Source organism: Protopterus annectens, chromosome 7.part0 (assembly GCF_019279795.1).
Source record: "Protopterus annectens isolate FY-2018-M chromosome 7.part0, PAN1.0, whole genome shotgun sequence".
NCBI lineage: Eukaryota > Metazoa > Chordata > Ceratodontiformes > Protopteridae > Protopterus > Protopterus annectens.
The window spans coordinates 854,727,977-854,748,824 of NC_056739.1; the positions used below are offsets into that span (position 1 = coordinate 854,727,977).

Genomic DNA, 20,848 nt, shown 5'->3' on the forward strand with positions numbered 1-20,848 from the left:
AGACATCCGCAGGTTCCATAATCAAAGAAGCATTTTGTGGCATACCAGACTCCGAATGGGTCTCAGTAGAGGCCTGCGAATCTGTAGAAGTGGGTATCAGGGGCTGCGAAAGCACCTCACTGAGTACTGGCAGACTGGTGACTAGCTTAACGGAAGCGTCATCAGCAGTTTTGGACCTATGCGGTCCGTCTCTGTCTTCATCCTTACGTTTTTTTCTGAAGATCGGTAGTTGGATGGCTTAACAAAGCCATTTTAGAATACAGAGAACGAGAGCGAAAGAATTTAGTGACAAAGATAGCCCGATGAATAGTGGGGTGTTGAACAAGGCACAAAACCGACAGTGAGGAACTTCGTGGTCTGGGCCTAAACAGGTGAAGCATTAGGAATGAAAATCTCTGTGAGGTATTTGCTTTCCACAGGCAAGACAATTGTTAATTTTTTCTGACATCAATTAGAGCAAGAAAAAAGGATCCCCAACGGGGTACTTAGCTTTAGAAGACTTCAGGTTTGAAACTCGAAAAACGAAAATTTCAGGTAGCGGCCAACCGGCACTTGCAAACCGCTTCGGGCTCCCGCACAGCAAGAAAAGCTGATGTAATGGCGTTGGCTGCATGTTTTATACCCTTGACGACCTGACGCCATGGAAGAGGTGACAGCATCCAACGCAGAAATCCCAAGACTCTGGTATTCGGGCCGACTGAGGGCTACCCGCAGGCAGATAACCCAAGTCTGATGACTGCAACAGTGAAACAATAAGAACATCCACTACTTTCTACATGTCCTGGGAATCACTATCAACTCCATGCACAGAACTGACAGACTGAATACAGCAAAACTTGCTCCTTTCAACAGACCGAACCCAAGCTGTGTAAGGGACAAAAGACTAAAACATCAGTCTAAACTACAGCTCATTATAGTCACTGGAAAGTCTGCAAAATGGGTGTTGCAATGCTATACCACTTGATACCCTCTCACTGCATAATTCTCAGTCTGTTAGATGTCACTTGCATGCAGACCAAAGTACAGGCCAATGCAGTAACACTCCACTGTTGCCCAGTTATCAGTAAGATATTTAATTCAGATTGAAGTACAAGTATCACAGCTAAGAGTCTCTGCATGCAAGCAAAGCACATCTGTAAATGCTTAGCCTTAAACAAACTCCAGCTTGTTGCCTCCAAAACAAATCATACAGGACAATCAAGGATCATGCTAACACCTCAATAGACTGAGTGTAAGATGACTATGAGAAATAAAATAAAGGAGGCTTTCATAAAATCCTCCATAATAATGTCAATGCATGCTCCCAAGAGAAGGAAAAATATAGCTGGATATTACCTGTATAACACTGTTAACTTAACCCTTGCCTTTAAATAACCTTCCCTACTAACACAGTACATAAAATGAATACCACTAAGACTAGACTCAGCATCACCCCATGTATCAGCATAAAACTCCATTAGGAATGAAGTCCAGCAATAACCTCTTAGGATTATAGCAGCAGGTTAAGAGACAAACCAGTCAAGTCCACAACTGTATGAAAGAAGTATGACCAATATTCTGTGATGCAGTGTCCAACCCAGTGTACAGATCAAGGAAAAAAACAAAATGGAAAATGTGCATTTAATTCAAAATTTCGAGACACATCCTAGAACTATTTCAGATCATGCACCAATAAAAACTAAGATTGAAAATACAGGTTGAAATACAAATGAGACACTGGCCTATCTCTGTTCAAAAGAAAGGAATTTAATGAATGGTAGTAGAAACTACTGGAGTGTTAACAGACAAGATTTCTCCAGAAGGAACAGCTAGCGAGTTGGATAACATGAAAATGGAGTTGAAACTTAGGTGGAAATAAGAGAGACAGATGGTTAAAAACAGGAATTATTTAGAGGGCTGATAAAGATTAAAGTATTGCAAACTATGGGGAATTTCACAAAAGAAAAGAAACAACTGCAGAGTGCTAAACAGAAAATAAGAAGTATTTGTACAATATATGCATGAGTTTAGAAAGACTGCTGTTAAGCAGCTATTTCCGATAACTCCAGACCACAAAAACGTTCAACACAATGAAGATACCACCAGCAACACAGATCCAATTGAAGCAGTTTTAATATAAAATAACACTTACATTAATGCGTACACATTAAAAGATCAGCGTTTTCATATCTACCAAGTAGACTTCATCAGACATGGATGGACAACTACAACAATGATTTTATACCCTTCTAAAACACAAGTTAGCCAATAAAATTAGACAAACAGTTAAAAAGCTAATTATCATAAAATTCATGAATATTCATAACATTGTAAAGTTCCAAACAGTATCTAACATTTGCAGATTTGCATTGTGGATTTGAAACTAAAGAGGTTATGTTTAAAAAGGTGGAATACATTGAGGGACTCCTGGGACTTCTTCAGAGAAATAAACAATGGCTTGTATAGGGAAGACATGGTGTTTGTTACAAAAGATGCAATAGATTTATTCTCAGCATTCCCCATAGAGAAGGGATGCAAATGCTGGAGGAGATTATGTTTAAACACAAAATGAGAAATTAGTCTGTTTAAGTTTAATGGAATTGGTGTTAAAATACAATTCCATTTATTTCAAAGGTGAGCTTTACCATCAAATCAAGGAGGTAGCAATGGAGGCGGCATGCACCCCAACTTATGCAAACCTAGTGCTTGCAAAATGGGAAGAAAAATATGTCCTGGGATCCATTTATAGTGACTGTTGGATTATGTACAGGAGATATTTGGGCATTTGTGTCCTGTGGACTGACCATACTAAAACTATATGAATTTTTAAATTTCTTGAACAAAACCACATTATTTCTGAGTTTTACTTATAACATCTCCCATAACAAACTTCAATACCTTGATATTGAAATTTATAAGGAGAATGGCAGGTTTAATTCCAAGGTGCACAGGAAAAGTACTTTTTCAAATTCATGTTTACATTTTAATAGTACACAGGATGACCTCTAGTAATACTGAATTTGAAAATGAATGCAATTTTTTGGAAGGTTTGTTCAGAGCAAGAGGTTATCCAAATGAACTAATAGAGCAAGTGAAAAAACAGGTATATGATGGTTGGCATGATAGATTCAAATCTATACTAAGGAAATCCCCTGGTTGAGAGACTAGGGACTAAGCAAAACCACAAGGAAGAATTTGGTAAAGCTACAGTTTTGGAGTACAATGCTAGTATGAGCACTGTAAGAAACATTATTAAATCTGAATGGAAGAAGTTTATAGACCTGACAGACAAAGTGAATTCTGAAAAATAGATTAAAATTTGTGTACAAGAACTGTCCAAATTTGAAAAATGTTATAGAAAATGATTTTAAATCACACAGTTCAAGAAAGAAGGGCACCTATAAATGTGGACATTACCAACAATGTAGGTATATCACTAATAGAGAAGTATTGTTTTTAAGTAGTAGAAACATAGTGGTAACTAGCAAGGAATTTTTTTTAACTGTGAATCCTGTGGATTAGTATATTTAGCAGTGTGTGAAGTGTCAGTCCTTCTATATAGAAAACTGAACAAAAATTGAAAAGGATATATGAACACTGCTTTGATCTGCAGAACAAGAAAGAAACTAATGCTCTCTTTAAGCACTCAGTAGAATGCACTAATGCGAGGTTTACATTTTTTTTGTACCGGAAGGAGTGAAACAAGCAGCAAGAGGGGGCAATGGGAAGAAAGGGTGGAGTATAGGGAGCTAAGGTGGCATATAACTTTACTAGCCACCACTCCACCTGGTTTAAATGAAAATCTATCCCTAGCTCTGGTATTGAAGATGAGAGCAGTCAAACTATAGTCATTTTTATGTAAAAATGTATGTAAAATTTGAGGTACACTGGACTTGCTTTGGATTAAATGTTTTGTTTTTTTTAAATGAAAAGGTGATTCAAATTTGGCCACTAGAGGGAGCCTGATTGTAATACTGCCTTCAGCTTTTCACCATGCAGAAACCAACAAATCAATAGGTATATTTCATACATATTGTAGTGTGTCTTACACTATTTTAGGGATTATGACTTTAATATTAATTCTTTTAATAAAATGTTATATATTTTTTAAAGCAAATGTTACATACTGTTAGGAACTTTACAAGGTTATGAATACTCATGAATTTTATAATTAGCTGTTTAACTGTTTGTCTAACTTTATTGGCTAACTTATGTTTTAGAAGGATATAAAATCATTATTGTAGTTGTCCGTCCGTATCTGATGAAGTCTACTTGGTAGAAACAAAAGCACTGTAGTTTTAATGTGTATGCGTTAATGTAAGTGTTATTTTATATTAAAACTGCTTCAAATGGATCCGTGTTGCTGGTGGTTTCTTCCCAGAGTACCTTGGGCTGGGTTTTAGTGAAATTTTGGTGCTTTTGCCATTTTTTGTGTATTAATGACTGTATGAAGTACTACAGCAAATTTCTCAGAATATGGCATTATAACCCAAGAATAAAAAATATGATAGCCAGTAGCTCCAGCTATGAAGACACGTGAACAGTACTGTCTTCATGTAATGCAGTCTGCGACACAAATGTTGGTATTCAGAGAAACAGAGATTGTTACTTTTTCATGAAATCATTCAAAATAAAAAAAAATATGTTAAGGCCATTACTACACACGTATACTGAGTAGAAGTTTGACTTATTACACTCTGTTTCTATTATGAATGACAAGATTATCAGACTGCAGCAGGAAAGGTATAGGAATTAAAGCTACTACTGCCTCTCTTTGAAAAACTATATTTTCCATCTTCTTTTCAGATTTCATTATGACACATTCAGTTAAGACTCCAATTCTAACAAAAGAGATTCCAGTGCAGCAACCCCTTCTGAATTTGACCCCAGAGCTTTATCCTGTTGAAAGCAAGGCACTATAGTCACAGAATGTTACAAATGTGAAAAAAACATTTTTTTTCCGGTTAATTATATATGTTTACATATGACCCAATGACAGCTAAAAAAAAAAGCATTCTACGTCATTATTGTGTTATACATATTAAACAAAAAATTCAAACTACTATTCTCAATGGAAAGCAAGAATAATATGCCAGACTTCAGAAGTGAAACCTCTAAATGCACAATTGTACTACCTGTTTGTAAAATGGCTATACTACTGCAATGCCTATCTGCAAAAAGCCATGCCTCAGCAACACCCCTTCCCCAGCTTTGTGACTTCATTATGCAACTTTCAAGGAGTAACAGAATGATCTGCTTAAAAAAAAAAACTTCAGAAGATTCGGTATAGCCCTCTATTGAATTTGGTTTCATGGCATTAGCTGCTCAAGTATGTGGCTAACAATGGTAAGGGGAAAAAAAAGTCTGGTAAAAAATTCAGGAATTTTTATTTCTAATACAATCACAGTACAAAGTAGTATTTTAAGCCATTACTATACCTGGCATACTCAGCAGAAGTTCATCATGGCACCCACAATAAAAATTGAGTACAATGTAAACTGTCAGAATGTGGCAATAAAAGCACATTGGTATGTTTCTTTGAAAGGAAGCCTTTATCCCCTCTGAGATTTCATTATAAAACTCTCAGGGAATAACAGGATGTTTGGTTACAAAGCAAACCTAAGATTGCAATTCTAGACTCTGTTTTCAGTGCAGCACACCTCTGAGTTTGACACCACAGCTTTAGCCACCTGAAAGCATGGTGCTGCAGCCAAGTCATTGCAATCTGAAAAAATTCTGGTGAAAACATGTTTTTTATCATCTGATCTAATAACCTAGTAAACAATTATGCCAAGCTATTGGTGTGTTCTGCATACTCGGCAGACATTCAAAAAACTTTGAATGGAAACCAGGTAGAATGTAAAACGTCAGACTGCTGTAGTGCCTGTCTGTTAAACAACTATCAGCCCCACTTTGATATTTCATTATAAAATTTTCTGTGAGTAACAGGACGATCAACTACCTAAAACACAAGACTCATTCTATCCTTAGAGGTTTCAGGGCAGTGATACTCTTTAATCAGACCCTGTGTATTAGCTGCTCAGATGTCTGATATGTTAGCTTGTCATAATACAAATTAAAAAAAATATCTTGGTTAGGACAGGTAAAGTCCCTACCAAAATCTCTACAGCCACCAGATTCAACAGCCCATAAGGCAGAAGGGGCACATCAGATGAAAGACCGTGATTCTTTAGCAAAGAGAGCATTAGTACATACCTACAAAAGTAGTATTAATTGTGCTCAATTCCTATAAGGTGTAAAAATAAAGAAAACGCCATTAAAACACAGATTAATAATATAAAAATAAGTTATGTACTCATCACAACATTGCATCTGTGTTGTCCACTTTCATTCTTTCTCAATCTGTGGGTTTGGTTCAGATCCTTGGACCCGACTCGGCCACCACCATAGCTCGTGGTAACCAAAAAACTCTTGAGCTTATCCCTTACCCACAATACACCTATCACAGTTATCTCCGATCGAGTTTGCTGACAGACAAAAGGAACGATTACTCGTAAGACAGTCATTGAGACTGTATCTGGAACCACAAGTATATACCAAGAATAATAATCTGCTAGTCATCTGCTCCTTTAGAAATCCAAGAATATGCAGCTTGGAGGGAGGGGAGTTGAGGAAGAATGAAAATGGGCAACACAGATGGAACATGATGGTGAGTACATAACTTCTTTAGCTGATTATGTCAATTTTCATTCTATCCTCAACCTGTGGGACAGAGTCCCCAGCTACGTTAGATCCTGGGTGGACTCAAGGAAGGATGTTCCTCAGCGAAACTGAACCAAATGATGTTTTTCCCCTGGAGACCAGATCCAATTTGTAATAAACAATGAAACTATGGGGAGTAGACCAGGCTGCTGCTGCACAAATATCAATCATGGAGGCTCTAGACTGGAAGACAGCTGATGTTGCTACAGTTCTAGTTGAATGTGCTTTCCAAAGGTTTCGGTAAAGCAATCCCCAAATTGTTATAGATGAAAGAAATGCAATCTGTTAATCATCTAGCCAAAGTCACTTTGCTCACAGGTTTTCCTAGTTTTGTAGTTGAGTAAGAAACAAACAACTGGTCAGATTTTCTGATATATTTTGTTCTGTGAAGATAAAACTGTAATTGTCTATGAACATCTAATACATGCAAGCAATATTCACCCTTATTACAAAATTTGGGGAAAAACACTAGTAGGTTAATAGTTTGATTGATATTGACTTCTGAAACCACCTTTGATAGAAAACGAGTTGGTTCTTAGCGAAACCCTATCCTGGTAAAAAATCAAATATGGTGAGTTAGAAGACAAAGCTTGAATTTATAAATCCTTCTGGTGGAAATAATAGCTACTGAGAAAACAGTTTTCCAGAAGAGAAACTTAAGATCACAATCTGCTGCCAGTTCAAAAGGAGGGTCAATGCTTGCTTACAACACCAAGTTTAGGTCCCAGGGAGGGGCTGGATCTTTATAAAGAGGCTTTAAAAGAAGAGTACCTCTCAAAAAAGCTTTACAAAGTTTATGAGAAGCAAGTGATGAGTCTTCAAATCCAATATGAAAAATGGATATAGCTGCTAAAGGAACTTTAATAGTAGAAGATGAAGCTCCTTCATTGAACAGCGAGGCTAAAAATTTGAGAATCTTATGAATAGGTGCTGAAAAACGGTCGTTATTTTGACATGCTCAAAAGACATACCTTTTCCATTTACTGTTGTAAAGTTTATGCGTAGATGGTTTGTGAAAGGCCAAGAGTACATGTCGGACAGGTGAAGGGAGCACAGACTGCCTGGCTATTAATGAAATTGGAGAAACGAAGCTGACACAGCTTCAGATTCAAGCTGTCCAGGTGGATCATGCCTGTCTGATGGGACAAAAGACCTGGAACCGGGTCCAGCATCCATGATTGGTGAAACAGAGGAGGCCAAAGGAAAGAGAAACAAATCTTTCAAGGCCAATAAATGAGAATTATTTTGCTCTTCAACCTGACTGCTTTCTGTAGAAACTTTGGAATTAGAGGAACTGGAGGAAAGTCATAAAGGAGGAGGGGCAATTGTGTAGAACAGCATCCCTCGGTGATTCCCCCTGAGGGGGGTTAAAGCAAAGTAGTTGCTACACTTGTTTAGGGAAATGGTGAAAGGATCACAGCAAGGCTGGCACCACTGACAGAATATTCTCTCCAGCACTTTTGGATTGAGGGCCCACCTGTGAGGCAGGAGCATGTGTCTGGTCAATTTGTCTGGTATCACACTGAACTTCTCCGGAATGTGCGTTATGAGAAAACAGTTGGATGAGATTGGCCACTGCCAGAGCACCTTGACACAAGGGATACGACCTAGCTCCTCCTTGCTTGTTGATGTAGCAAACTACTGACATGTTGTCCATTTGAATCGCAATTGTCCCTGAAGGGACAGCACTCTGGAAGGCCTGGATTGTAAAATTCTCATGTGAAATCTGGCTAAGGGGACTACAGTTATAGCTGCTGCCATGGATCCCAGGGCCTGTAGAATCAGGTGTGCAGATACTTTTTTGCTGTTGATTGTCTTCATGACTTTCTGAAGTCTCAGTTGGGGAAGAGATGCTATTGTCTTTGTGTTCAAGATAGCTTCTATGAAACTCTAAGGTCTGAGCTGGTTCAAAGTGAGACTTTTCGTAGTTTATGGTTATCCCCAGATAGGAACATGTCTGGAAAACCTGCTCTCTTGCCTTCAACAACTGATGGCTTTTCGGAGCGGTAATAAGCCAGTCATCCAAGTACGGAAAAACCCAGAATCCCAGCAGTCTAAAGTGAGCCACTACTACTGCCAAGCATTTGGTGAACACCCTGGGAGCTGTGGTGAGACCAAAAGGCAGAACTCTGAAATGATAGTGACTGGATCCCAGCCAGAAATGGAGAAATCTTCTAAATCGCCAGTCCATCTTTATATGGTTTTACGCATCCTGAAGATCTATTGGGCACATCCAGTCATCCTGTTCCAAAAATGGAAGAATGGACTAAACCATGACCGTAAGGAACTCTGTCAAACTGACTTGTTCAAAACACTGAGATCCAAATTTGGTCTGGAGTCCCCCGTCTTTTTTGGCACTAGTTCTTGAATTTCTGGCACTGCTTGTTCCCTCTGATCGGGTGGAACATTGGGTATTCTTTTGCAACTGGGGGTTGGAAGGGAAAATGATATAATATAACCCTCTGGAAATAATCCTCTGCACCCAGGTATGTGATGTTATTTCTAGCCAGGCTCTCTCGTGTAGGGACAGTCGACCCCCGACTAACTCCAGAGGAAGACAATCTGGGCTCCTTTCAGAAAGAACCTCTGTACCCTTGGTTTTGCAGGCCGCCTCTGATGCAAGGGTGCCACCTTCCATTGAAGTTCCCCCCTCAACCACTAGGGGAACTACGTCTGAGTAAGTCTTGAAAAGACCCTTTGGACTTTTTGAACCACAGCATTACTCCATTTTGCTGATTCCTTGAAAAGGATCACTGAGGAGTGGAAAAACATACCTCCATGGCAGACAGGGTCTTTCCATCTTTCTCACACCTGGACAATGCCTCCAACTTTAAGGCCAAACAAGGACATGCTATTAAAGGGGGCACTGATGAATAAAGACTTAAAGGGCTCTGCAAAATCACATAAGTATATCCAGGCGTGTCTCCTGATGCCAATGCCTGAACCCACTGCTCTTGTCGTCCCTTCGGCTGCATGCGGAATGAGCCTAATGGAAGAACTGGATATGGACTGTAGGGTAGCCAAGTGAGAGGCAAACATATTTGGGAAACTGTTCACAGATGGATCTTGAAAGGGAATCTGAAAGTTGTTTAATCAGATTTTTCTGCAGTCTGGTGAAATGTGTCGAGAAATTCAAGGACTGTAACGCAAAGGTCACTGAAGCATAAACTCATTTCCCAAACCTATCCATCACCAAAGACTCCTTGCTGGGTGGATGGATAGAGGAACTTTGCTCAGCTAGTTTTTTTTTTTTTTTTTTTTGCTGCAGCTATGACCTTGGCATCAACAGGCAAACCTTTTTTACTAGAATTGTTTATCCTCTGAGACAGTGATAATTTTGTCAGGTCTCCAGGGAATGGGTTCAATGGTGTCAGGGGCCTTCCATGCCTGCTGAGAGATCAACTCAATGAGTTCATCAGTGGGTGGAGTTACCCAGGAGGTAGATGGGCAGGTACCAAAAGTCTGTAGGTACACTGACTCCTCAAACGAAAGATTATTGGACTTAGAATCACCTCTCTGTTTTAAGATTTCTAGGATGTCACCAAAGAAGACATCATCAGGAGGTGATCTTGGGGATCCTTCACCCTCATCAAAGTGTGTGTCTTCTGTGATAGATTCCTCTGGGCAATCCAAGTGCTTCCTCTTGTACGTCTTCTTAGGGACCTCATCAGTGGGATGATCTGGAGAAGCAGCAGAAGAAGATGGTATTCCCTTTTGGGACTCCTGAGGTTTTGGTACTCACCGCCCTTGTGGAAGCAACAGTTGAGACTCTGACAGCAAGTGTGCAGGGATGTTTGTTCCAAGTAGGAAGGGGGGTGACTGACTGATTGCTACAGTCATAGCTCTCTCCACAGCCTCGAAAGCTGATCCACCCAGAGAAGGAAGGGAACCTCGGATCCAAAAGGATAGGTCTGGCAACCAAGGTCACCTCCTGCTCTGAAGAGATCCCTCTCAAAGCAGAAGCTGGAGCTAAACTGATCTATGCCGAAGCTCTGTGGTGCAGGGAAGGCTCTGAAACATAGGCATTAACTCTAGCCTCTCAGAACTGAAAGGACAGATACAGCCCTGAGAGGTCTCTGGTTCTGACCAAACTGAAGAGCTCAGAGCAATAATCGGTTCGGAAAATATAGATGTCTTCAGTTCTGACAGACAACACAGGGCAAGCTTGGAACTGTAGTCTTTAAGCCTTCAAGTGAAGTTAGAGGAGAAAGTAAAGGGGGAGTAGCTGAAGAATGGAATCCTTGACCTGTCTGGATAAAAACCGAGGTGGATCCTGTCATACCTTGAGCCCAAAGGATTTTTCTCACCAGCCTCTCCACACAGTCTTCAGTTAGACTTTTAGATGAATGGGCTGACATCACAGAAAGTGATTTAGGTCTCTCCAAGAACGATGAAGGAAGTCTCTCTGGAAAGGGATCAATGGAGGTTGAATAACTTGTTCTTGGAAGAAGAAATGTTGTTGAATGCTGTAACTGTGGTGTTGGATCTGAGGATCTCCACACCAAAGTTTGTCCTTGACCTGGAATTTTAGGAACCAAAGAGCTAGCTGGTTCCAATAACAGACTTATGGTAATTGTCCGTTCCGATAAAACAGTGCGAGCCAATGTTTGTGATTTTTTTTCCTGGTGGTTCTGAAGGGGATGATGGAACCGATATATTACGCTTTTTTTTTTTTTTTTTTAACTCAGAGCTGATGGAGATGTCAGCACCAACAAACTTCTTTTCGTCATCTTCTCAGAAACTTTGGAAGACAACGAAGTAGCAGACGGATTAGAAAAATCAGACTTGCTTCTTGAGTTTTCTTTAGAAAAAGTAGCACCAGATAATGCCTCGCTGAAAGAAGACAGAAGCAGGCCTTTTAAGATCAATTTCTTTTTTGACTCGACAAGAGCTCTATGGCTAAAGGAATGACAAATATAACAATCCTCCTGAATATGGAGGGGCCCAAACAGCAAACAGAGTGCATGTCAGAAAAGGGTATTTTTATGGCCACAATTTTAATCCAGACAGATCCTTATCCATTTCTGCCATATCTTTTCTCAACACACACACACAGAAAAACTGAGGAAAATACATTTTTTTAGGAGAGAAAATATAGAATTATAAGAGAAATACATCAACAATGATAATGAAGAAACCACACAAAGTATAGGAGGAAAATATCAAAAATGATGACATTCAGAATACACCGAAGTGTAGGGAAACGAAATAAAGATAATAGTATTTAGACAAGTACAAGAAAGGCTTAAAGGGTAAGGGATTTTACGAATTATAGAGAAAAACAGAAAATATTATTGAAAGAGTTGACTATATAATAGGAATCACTTATCAGCCTGAGAGCTATTGGCACCACGTCTGTCAAGAAAAGTGGCAAACGAGATCTGAGGTAATTGGGATAGTTGCATTGTGGGTAAGGGATAAGCTCTAGAGTTTTTTGGTTATGACTAGTTATGGTAGCAGCAGAGTCAGTTCTGGGGATCGCAACTGAACCCACATGTTGAGGATAGAATGAAAATTGACACCAGAGAATAATATACTGTGCACCTGAAAAAGTCAGTGCACAGTATAAAATCTTGTCAAGCTAAACTCAGCGGAGTAGCTCCCAACTACAGGAACCATACTACTTAACATTGAAAATAGACGGTCTTTGTGTCTCTAAAACTGAGCATTTAAAAACTGCCTGTTTTAGAGCAATGGGATATCTTAGTTTAAATCCCTGTTCAATGGATGCCAATCATAGGTGGACCACCAATACAAAAATGATGACCTTAAACACAAATTAAGAGAAAATCCTGTGGTATCTACAGTAACCAACTGCCACCTCCTGCATTCTCACTCTCTCTGTCATCCAAGGAAGTCAAAAAACTCAACATCAATATTAGGACTGTTCTTTTTAAAATTAAAACTAAAGCTTACAAGAACAACTTGCTTGTTTATGATACAGCAAGAAGAGTAAAGTTCATAAAATAATTAAAAAATTGGACTTTTGTTTATAAAAAAAGGTAGTGCAGACATCCATAAAAACAAGGTGCTTAACTGCTTGAAACATGTTTCAATACACATTTTAACTAAAAATTATTCTACAGGTTAAACTTTGCTAAATATTAAGGAACTGGATGACGTGTTTCTACCATAACCATTCTTAATCAATGTGACGGTTTAAACGATGAACAATGTACTCTCCACTGTCTTGTTCCATCCTTGAACATAAATAAGCAGTAAGCTGGGGTGGGGAAGCAGGATATTTAAGACACTCTTTCAAACTGTATCACTGGCATGTACATTGATTAACAGCAAGAAAGACATGTCAATAATGCAAATTCTACTGTTATAACAGCACCTGCTCATTCATGCTTGAAATGCTAGCAACTTTGCAGTTCATGGGATGTGCATGTAGGCTTAGCTTCTTCTAACTTCTAGACAAAATATTACAGGTTAAGCAAGGGTTGTATTACTCAGGGTGATACATTATTACGAATTCAGAGTGCATATAGACAAGACTTTTACAGCTTTCTACTTCCCGACCTTCAGTATTTTCTTCACCATCACTGTCCAAGAAGCGAGCATCCATTCTGAATCGTTCATCTGCACCAAATCGAGACTGTAGCTTCATAAGCTGTTAAAAAATTACATTTACTTTAACCACATAACATTATAGTATAAATAAAAGGTGATCACTAATTACATTTCACAAGAATTGATTGTATATTATTTAAATCACACATCATTTTTAGTCACCAGACAGGTGAGCTACACACACCTTTCATTCGTACTGGCCATAAAAAGTAAAGACAAAGACAGATATAAATGGAAATGGCCTTGAGACAGAAAGCTGCTTGACACAGAAAAGTATACCAAGATGAATTTACGTCCAAGTGTATCCTGAATGCAAAATAAATAAAATTAATTATTCAGGCATGCACCACGTGCAAGATGCAGTCTCTGGGATTCAAATACAAATCAGTGTTCAACAGCACAGTGCACTTCAAGAAAAATCCAGTCCAACTTTTGTTTTTATACATTCTATCTGCATTTTTAACTCCAAGCAACTTGTCATATGCTCACACGTATTAAAAATTTCAAAATTACATCACTATCCTTAACTATTTTACTGCCCACGCTAGAGTAGCAACAAATTAGGCACTAAACCAGAATTATAAAAGCATTTCTGGTACACTTATTCCTTGAAAGAGCTGCATTGTCATTCAATTCATCAACTGACAGTAATATTTTAGTGATGCCACCCCCCCACTTTTAATACATACTAATGGCATATCTACGAAAATTTGAAGCAAGTGGAACACTGTTTAGGAATTTCATTTAAGTGAATGCCAGTGAGGCACAACAAGTAAACATATGCAAAATGACAATCAATAAATAGGATAAAAACAACATCAGACAGATGGTGGAGAATTAAACAAGCCACAGTATGACAAAGTTAACCAAATGCATCTGAAATTACTCAAAATTGTAATTTTTTGGTGATAGTAGGTTAATTTTAGGATTATCACATCAGATTTACTCTTCTGTTAAAAGGTGTGTGGTGCTGCCTCGATTGCTTCTATAACGCACAAGAAAACTGAAGTCTGTGGGGTAATCAGCTGTATGACAGTTTGATAAAAGGTTTGTCAAAGCACAATTTGTCAAGCCTGATAATGTTGAATTCTGCTATGTCAGAACTGCTGTACCCTATGACAATGTTCCTGACTACAGTCCAGTTGATCCAGGATCCAATAATGACTCAACAGTCTGAAGGCACAGGCAGGAAGGACAGACATGACTCTCCTGGAGGGAGGGCAGGATCTGCCTGCAGCTTGGGATACACCATACTGGAGAATGGTATGCATCTTCTTAACTGTAAGGCATACAACAAAGGAAGCAAAGGGTAAGCAGGACATGAGTGAGCTGAAGTGACGGTGATGTCTTGTTACATGGTGGTTAATGGAGTTATGCACACTCCACCCATTTAAGGACTTCCTTCCTATAAAATTCCTGAACAGTGGACAAGATGATCACTCCTGGACTCTCACCTTTTATTCATGAAGGAGGGGGGGTGATATCCTACAAATCACGGGCCATGAGGGTGCTCTTACCATTGATAGAGAAAGGGCCCACATAAGGTTATAGCAGAATTTAACTAACCCCGTGATCAGCCATTAGACTGCAAGCAGGAAAGTAATAAGACATAAACTATGAGGTCACTCTCCCAGGAATAAGAAAAAACAATGTAACCATATTAAACATTGATCAATTTTATGGTGCAGGAGCAAAAATAGTTAGCTTTGCAGGTATTTCTGTTTCTTTTCAAAACACTTGACAAAATGAAATTCTTTGCTGAATAGTTCTATATTTAATGTTAAGATAGTACAAATAAGAAATCTCATGCAAGATGTAAAGTATGCCCCTTCTTAACACTATTTGATGCCATCACAGATGCAGTAATGTGGTAGCTAACAAAACTTGGCAAGGTCATCTGTGAACCACTTTGCATAGTAAGCTGAATCTTAAATTCTCATCAAATAGTGAAAAAAAATATTCATGTACTTTTCTATTACCTTAATGACAGGTATCACTCCCCAAATAAATACATTAACGAGAAATTATTTATGAAGGAAATTGCACATGCAATATTTTACAAAAGTAATGAAACACATTTCTGCAACTGCATAGACAAGATTTTAGGGCAGAAAGAAGATAAAACATTACTTAAACATTCCTTTCAAATACGTATTAAGTAAAACAAAAGTTAAAACCAAATGGCAATACAAATCTCTGGAAAACGACAAAGTAACTAAGAAAGTTAATTAAATAGGCATGAAGTTGCAAAGGAGAATATTAGCAACAGAAACAGCATTATATTATCAGTTCAAGCCACATACAGAATAGTTAAAACAGAGGCAATCAAATGAGTAGCTACATAGCCAACATTGACAAAATACTGCATACTTTATCCCACTATAACAGAATTAGTTAATTTTGTACAGGACATAAAATAATAGGAGGTCCACAGGATTTTAGAAAATAGAAGGAATAAACCACACAGAAATAAATGGAATCTGTGAGAATATTACATACAAAATAATCTTTAGGAAAAGGAGTGAAATTTCAGAGAAGGAAGGACTTGAGCATTCTATGTAAAGTGAAAATGATCAATAATTGCAAAGATATATGTATAATGCATGCAAAATAAAACAATTTTTGTAATGGTTTATTTTTTGTTTTATAATTGAATATATACTCTTCCCATGTTCCATGTGAGTTGTTCATCTTGCCTTCATTCTTACAAATGGGTTCAGAGACGATCCTCAGCTCTGAGTCGGCCTACTACAAAGCTCGAGGACTTCAGATAGCTCAAATCCAAGTCCCTATCCCATGATGCACCTAGAGTTACCTCAGATCTTATTTGCTGCATATACCATACGTCATTCTATCACTCTATAAGAGAAAGCCATTGAAGGATTGAGCAACCAGGAAGAATCCAGCATCTCGGTCTTCAAAAAGCCCAGGAGGGGGTATAGGAAGTAAGAATGAAGGCAAGATGAACAACTCACATGGAACATTATGGTAAGTACATAACTTCTTTATGTGAAGTTGTTCTATCTCGCCGCTCATTCTTACAGATGGGTAGCGTCCCAAGCACCATGCATCTTGGGTGGCTCACGGGAGTATGTTTTTCAGGAGAGTGGATCCAAAGGAGGCCCTGTCCCTGGAGGCCCTATCAAATTTGTAATGAGTGATAAAGGTATGAGGTGTTGACCAAGTGGCTGCTGCATAATTGTTATGAATAGGAAGCCTGACAGAAAAGGCAGAGGATGTAGACACTACTCTGGTGGAGTGAGCCTTAATTTTATGTTGTAAGGGCATATTAGCAGCTGAATAAGCAAATGTGATACAATCAGATAACCACTTGGACAGAGCTGTTTTGGCCACTGGCATGCCTTTCCTGGAGTCTGAAAAGCAGACAAAAAGCTGTTCAGATTTCCTAAAATCATTTATTCTATCTAAGTAAAATCTGAGCTGTCTATGAACATCAAGTTTGTGCAGCATATATTCTAAATTGTTGGAGTGATTAGGGGAGAAAACTGGCAAATCAATAATTTGGTTAAGATTAGCTTCAGTGCAAACCTTAGGCAAAAAAGAGGGGTTAGTTTGAAGTGAAACACTGTCAGCATGGAAAATCAAATAAGGCGGCTTAATGGACAAGGCTTGAAGTTCTGACACTCAGCGGGCAGAATCAGTGGCAAAAATTTGAGGTCACATGAGGAGGCTGGTTCGAATGGAGGAAGAATAATGTGAAAAAGCATAACATTTAGATTCCATGGGGTATAGGGAGATTTTACAGGTGGTCTGAGATGAAAGGTCCCTTTAAGAAAGGTTTTGGACAGTTTGCGTGACAATGTTCAATCCTTCAAATCCAAGATGAAAATTAGAAATGGCAGCAAGTTGAACATGAACTGTTGCTGCTGGAGCTCCTTTGTTAAAAATCATAGTCAAGAACTCTAAAATGGAGGCCACAGGGGCTTGATAGGGATCAATATTGTTTTGAGAAGCCCATATAGAAATGTTTTTCCATTTGCTAAGGTATAGCTTCCTTGTAGAGGATTTATGAGAGGATAAGAGAATTTCTTTCATCTCATTAGTAAGGTTACGGAACCTGGCTATGATGGGAATTGGAACAGCCAAGCTGTCAGCTTCAGGGACTGCAGAGAGGGATGAAGTTCTCCTGACGAGTGCATCAGAAAATCTGGAACTGGGTCCAGAATCCAAGGGTCCTCCAAAAGATGAAGTCGATGGAAAGGGAACCAAACCTGATGAGGCCAATGAGGAGCTATTAGAATGATGGTCCTTCCCATGGCTTTTGCTTTCTGTAGTACCTTGGGTATCAATGGGATTGGTGGGAATGCATAGAGGAGATTCTGGAGGCCAATCATGAACGAGTGCGTCCCTTGGGGCTTCTCCCGGAGAGGGAATCAGGGCAAAGTAGCTTCTGCATTTCGTGTTCATGTGACTGGCAAAAAGGTCGTAGCAAGGCCGGCCCCACCTGTGGAATATCCTGTCTGCTATTTCTTTCTAGAGGGACCACTCATGGGGCAACAAAATTGCTCTGCTCAGCTTGTCTGCTATCACGTTGGATTTCCCTGGGATGTGCGTTACTAACAGAAAGCGCTGGGTGGATATAGCCCATTGCCATACTCTTAGGGCCTCGCGACAAAGGGGATATGACCTGGTTCCTCCTTGCTTGTTCAAGTACCAGACCACTGACATGTCTGTCTGAATCGCAATTGTACCCAGAGGAAGAGAGTCCTGGAAGTAAATGCTAAAAGTACTGCTCTCATCTCTAGGACATTGACATGCAGGTGTGTCTCTTGATCAGTCGATGTGCCTTGGGCTGTTCTTCCCTGAAAATGCCCCCACCCCCACCCTATCAGTGAAGGGTCCGTGGTCACTGTGGCCATTGGTGGGGGTAGAACAAAGGGACGACCTATCATGACATGGAGAGGTCAACCACCACTGAAGATCCTTTTTGCAAGAGTTCATGATCATTATAAGGTGAGACATGGGGAGCTCTTGGTAAGACCACTGAGTGAACAACAGCCATTGCAGAATCCGCATTTGTATGTGACTCAGTGGTATAGCCAGAATTGCAGCTGCCATCATGCCTAACAATTTTAGTACTTCTGATGCTGGAGCCTTGTTTTTGGATATCAGATTGTGGACCTGCTGATAAAGTAGTAAGACTCTTTCTACTGGAAGTCTCAGTGTGGTGGTGTCCAATTCTGATCCAATAAAAACAGTATGTTGTGATGGCGACAAGGCAGATTTTCTGAGTTTATAGTAATGCCCAGCTGGCTGCAGAGTGACAGAGTGGTGTCTCTGTCTTGAATGAGTTAATGCCTGGTGGTGGCGGTGAGGAGCCAATCGTCTAGGTACGGAAACAGCTGGAATCCTAAATGTCTCAGGTGAGCCGTGGCCACTGCCATACATTTGGTGAACACTCTGGGGGCTGTAGTCAGACCAAAGGGCAGGGCTTGAAACTGGTAATGATTGGCTCCCAGCCGGAAGGGCAGATGATCCCTGGATGGTCTGGCCATTTTTATGTGGTAGTACGTGTCCTGGAGATCTATAGAGCACATCCAATTGTCTTTCCCTAAAAAGGGAAGTATCGACTGAAGCGACACCATCCGAAACTTTTCTTTATTGACAGATTTGTTTAGCTTGCTCATGTCCAATATAGGTCTCCAGTCCCCTGTCTTTTTTGGAACTAAAAAGAATCTTGATTAAGTTCCGGACCCTGTCTGGTCTACTGGAACTGGTTGGATGACTCTTTCTTAGCAACATTTGGACCTCTACTGTTGCCTGTTCCCTGTAACTGGGTGGAATGTCCAGGATTTTTCTCGTCAGTGGAGGGGGTGTGGCAAAAGGAATGAAATATCCTCTGGAAATTATACTTTGCACCCAGTTGTCATTTGTTATTTTGAGCCAGGCGTCTGGATACAAAGAGAAGCGACCCCCGACTGCCTCCAGAGTAGGACAGTCAGGCCTCCATTCAGGAGCACTGGTAGGGCTTCCCAAAGAAGTGATATCCATCCCCCTGGTTTTGTGAACCCCCTCTGCTGCAAGGGCAGCATCTTCCATTGTTGCACCCTCCTCTGCCCCTGGAAGGGGGTTCATCATGTGTGTCCTGAAAGGCTCCTTAGGCTTTTCGGAACCACATCTTTCCTCCCCCTTTGACCTTTGGGGTAGGGTCTGGTAGATGTGGAAAAATTTACTCCGAAAGTAGACAGGGCCTTCCCTTCCTGCTCACACCTGGTCAGTTTCCTTAAACTTTGGGCATGAAAAGGGATGAGCCATCAAAAGGGGTATTTACAAAGGATGACTTGAAGGGCTCCGCGAAGGAACACAAGCACATCCAGGAATGTCTCCTAAGAGCAATTCCTGTACCTGCTGCCCTGCTCGTTCCATCCGCTGCATACGAAATGAGGTGCATGGACGAGTTAACTATGGAGTTGACGGTAGCGAGCTGGGAGACAACTTTTTCTGAAGCTCCTGCAGCTACTGTACCCTGAAGAATATCTCTCAGCTCTTTAAGGAGATCGCTTTGCAGTCTCGTAAAATGGGATAGATAGTTAAGCGAATGCAGCACAAAAGTCGCTGAACTGTAAGTGCGCTTCCCGTATCTATCCATGATCCTAGAATCTCTGTTAGGAGGATGGATAGAAGAGGAAGTTTCTGAAACTTCACTTTTGGTGGCTGCCGTCGCCACCACCATGGCATCAACTGGCACACCCTTGGTCAGAAAACATTTGTCTTGGGGAGCAGAGATAAATTTATTAGGCCTGCTAGGGACAGGCTCCATGGTGTCCGGAGACTCCCATGCCCTTTGGGAGACGTGCTGCATAAGGTCATTGAAGGGCGGAGACACCCAAAAGGTACAGGGCTAAGACCCGAAAGCCTTCAGGAGAACAGACTCCTCTTCAGTAGGGTTGGTGGACTGCCAGTTGCCCCTCTGCCTAAGGATTTCTAGTATCTTAGCAAATGAGAAATCCTCAGAGGAGGACCATGGGGGCCCTTCTGATTCATCCATGTTGGTATCAGATGTCAGGGACTCCTGTGGGCAGCCTAGATGCTTCTTCTTACAAACTCTCTTCCTGGGAACCTCATCAGTAGGAGCTTCTGGTGAGGACATGGAAGAGCATGGGTCACCCAATGGGGCTTCCTGAGGCTCTGGGTCTCTATGCTTGGCAAGGATTTGTGAAGCAGACACAGGCCATTTAGGGGAGGAAGAAGCCAGACCTGAGGTCGAAGACGTCTTAGGAGACACAACTCTCCTCATGGCTTTGAAGGCACCTCTGCTCTAATGCGAATGGACCGACGGACCAGAGGAAACCATCGATACCCCCAGCACCGGGACAGTGGTCTCCCAGCCAGAGGTAGTAGCCGAGGTCATCCGAGCCAAAGCCCCGAGAGTAAGGGCTGGAAGTGACAAGTCGGTCCAACTATTCTCCCCGGACCTGACCAGAGAGTGTCGGCTCCTAGATTACTCGATCGGCGCAGAGGACGTCAGAGGAAATGGTGCCGAAGACACTGGAGCAAGCATCGGCTCCGAAGGTTCCAATATCAACAAGTCTGACTCCGCCAGCTCTGA

General features: G+C 40.5%; 1 protein-coding gene across 2 annotated transcripts in view; it reads right to left on the bottom strand.

Annotated features, from left to right (window-relative positions):
- NOL8 (nucleolar protein 8) overlaps positions 1–20,848 on the bottom strand; it is a 1,174,909-nt gene that overhangs the window by 468,747 nt on the left and 685,314 nt on the right. For both annotated transcript variants that reach the window (XM_044077406.1, XM_044077405.1), the window contains exon 10: positions 13,228–13,318. In XM_044077406.1, the coding sequence (XP_043933341.1) occupies positions 13,228–13,318 (91 nt within the window). The remainder of the gene's footprint in view (positions 1–13,227; positions 13,319–20,848) is intronic.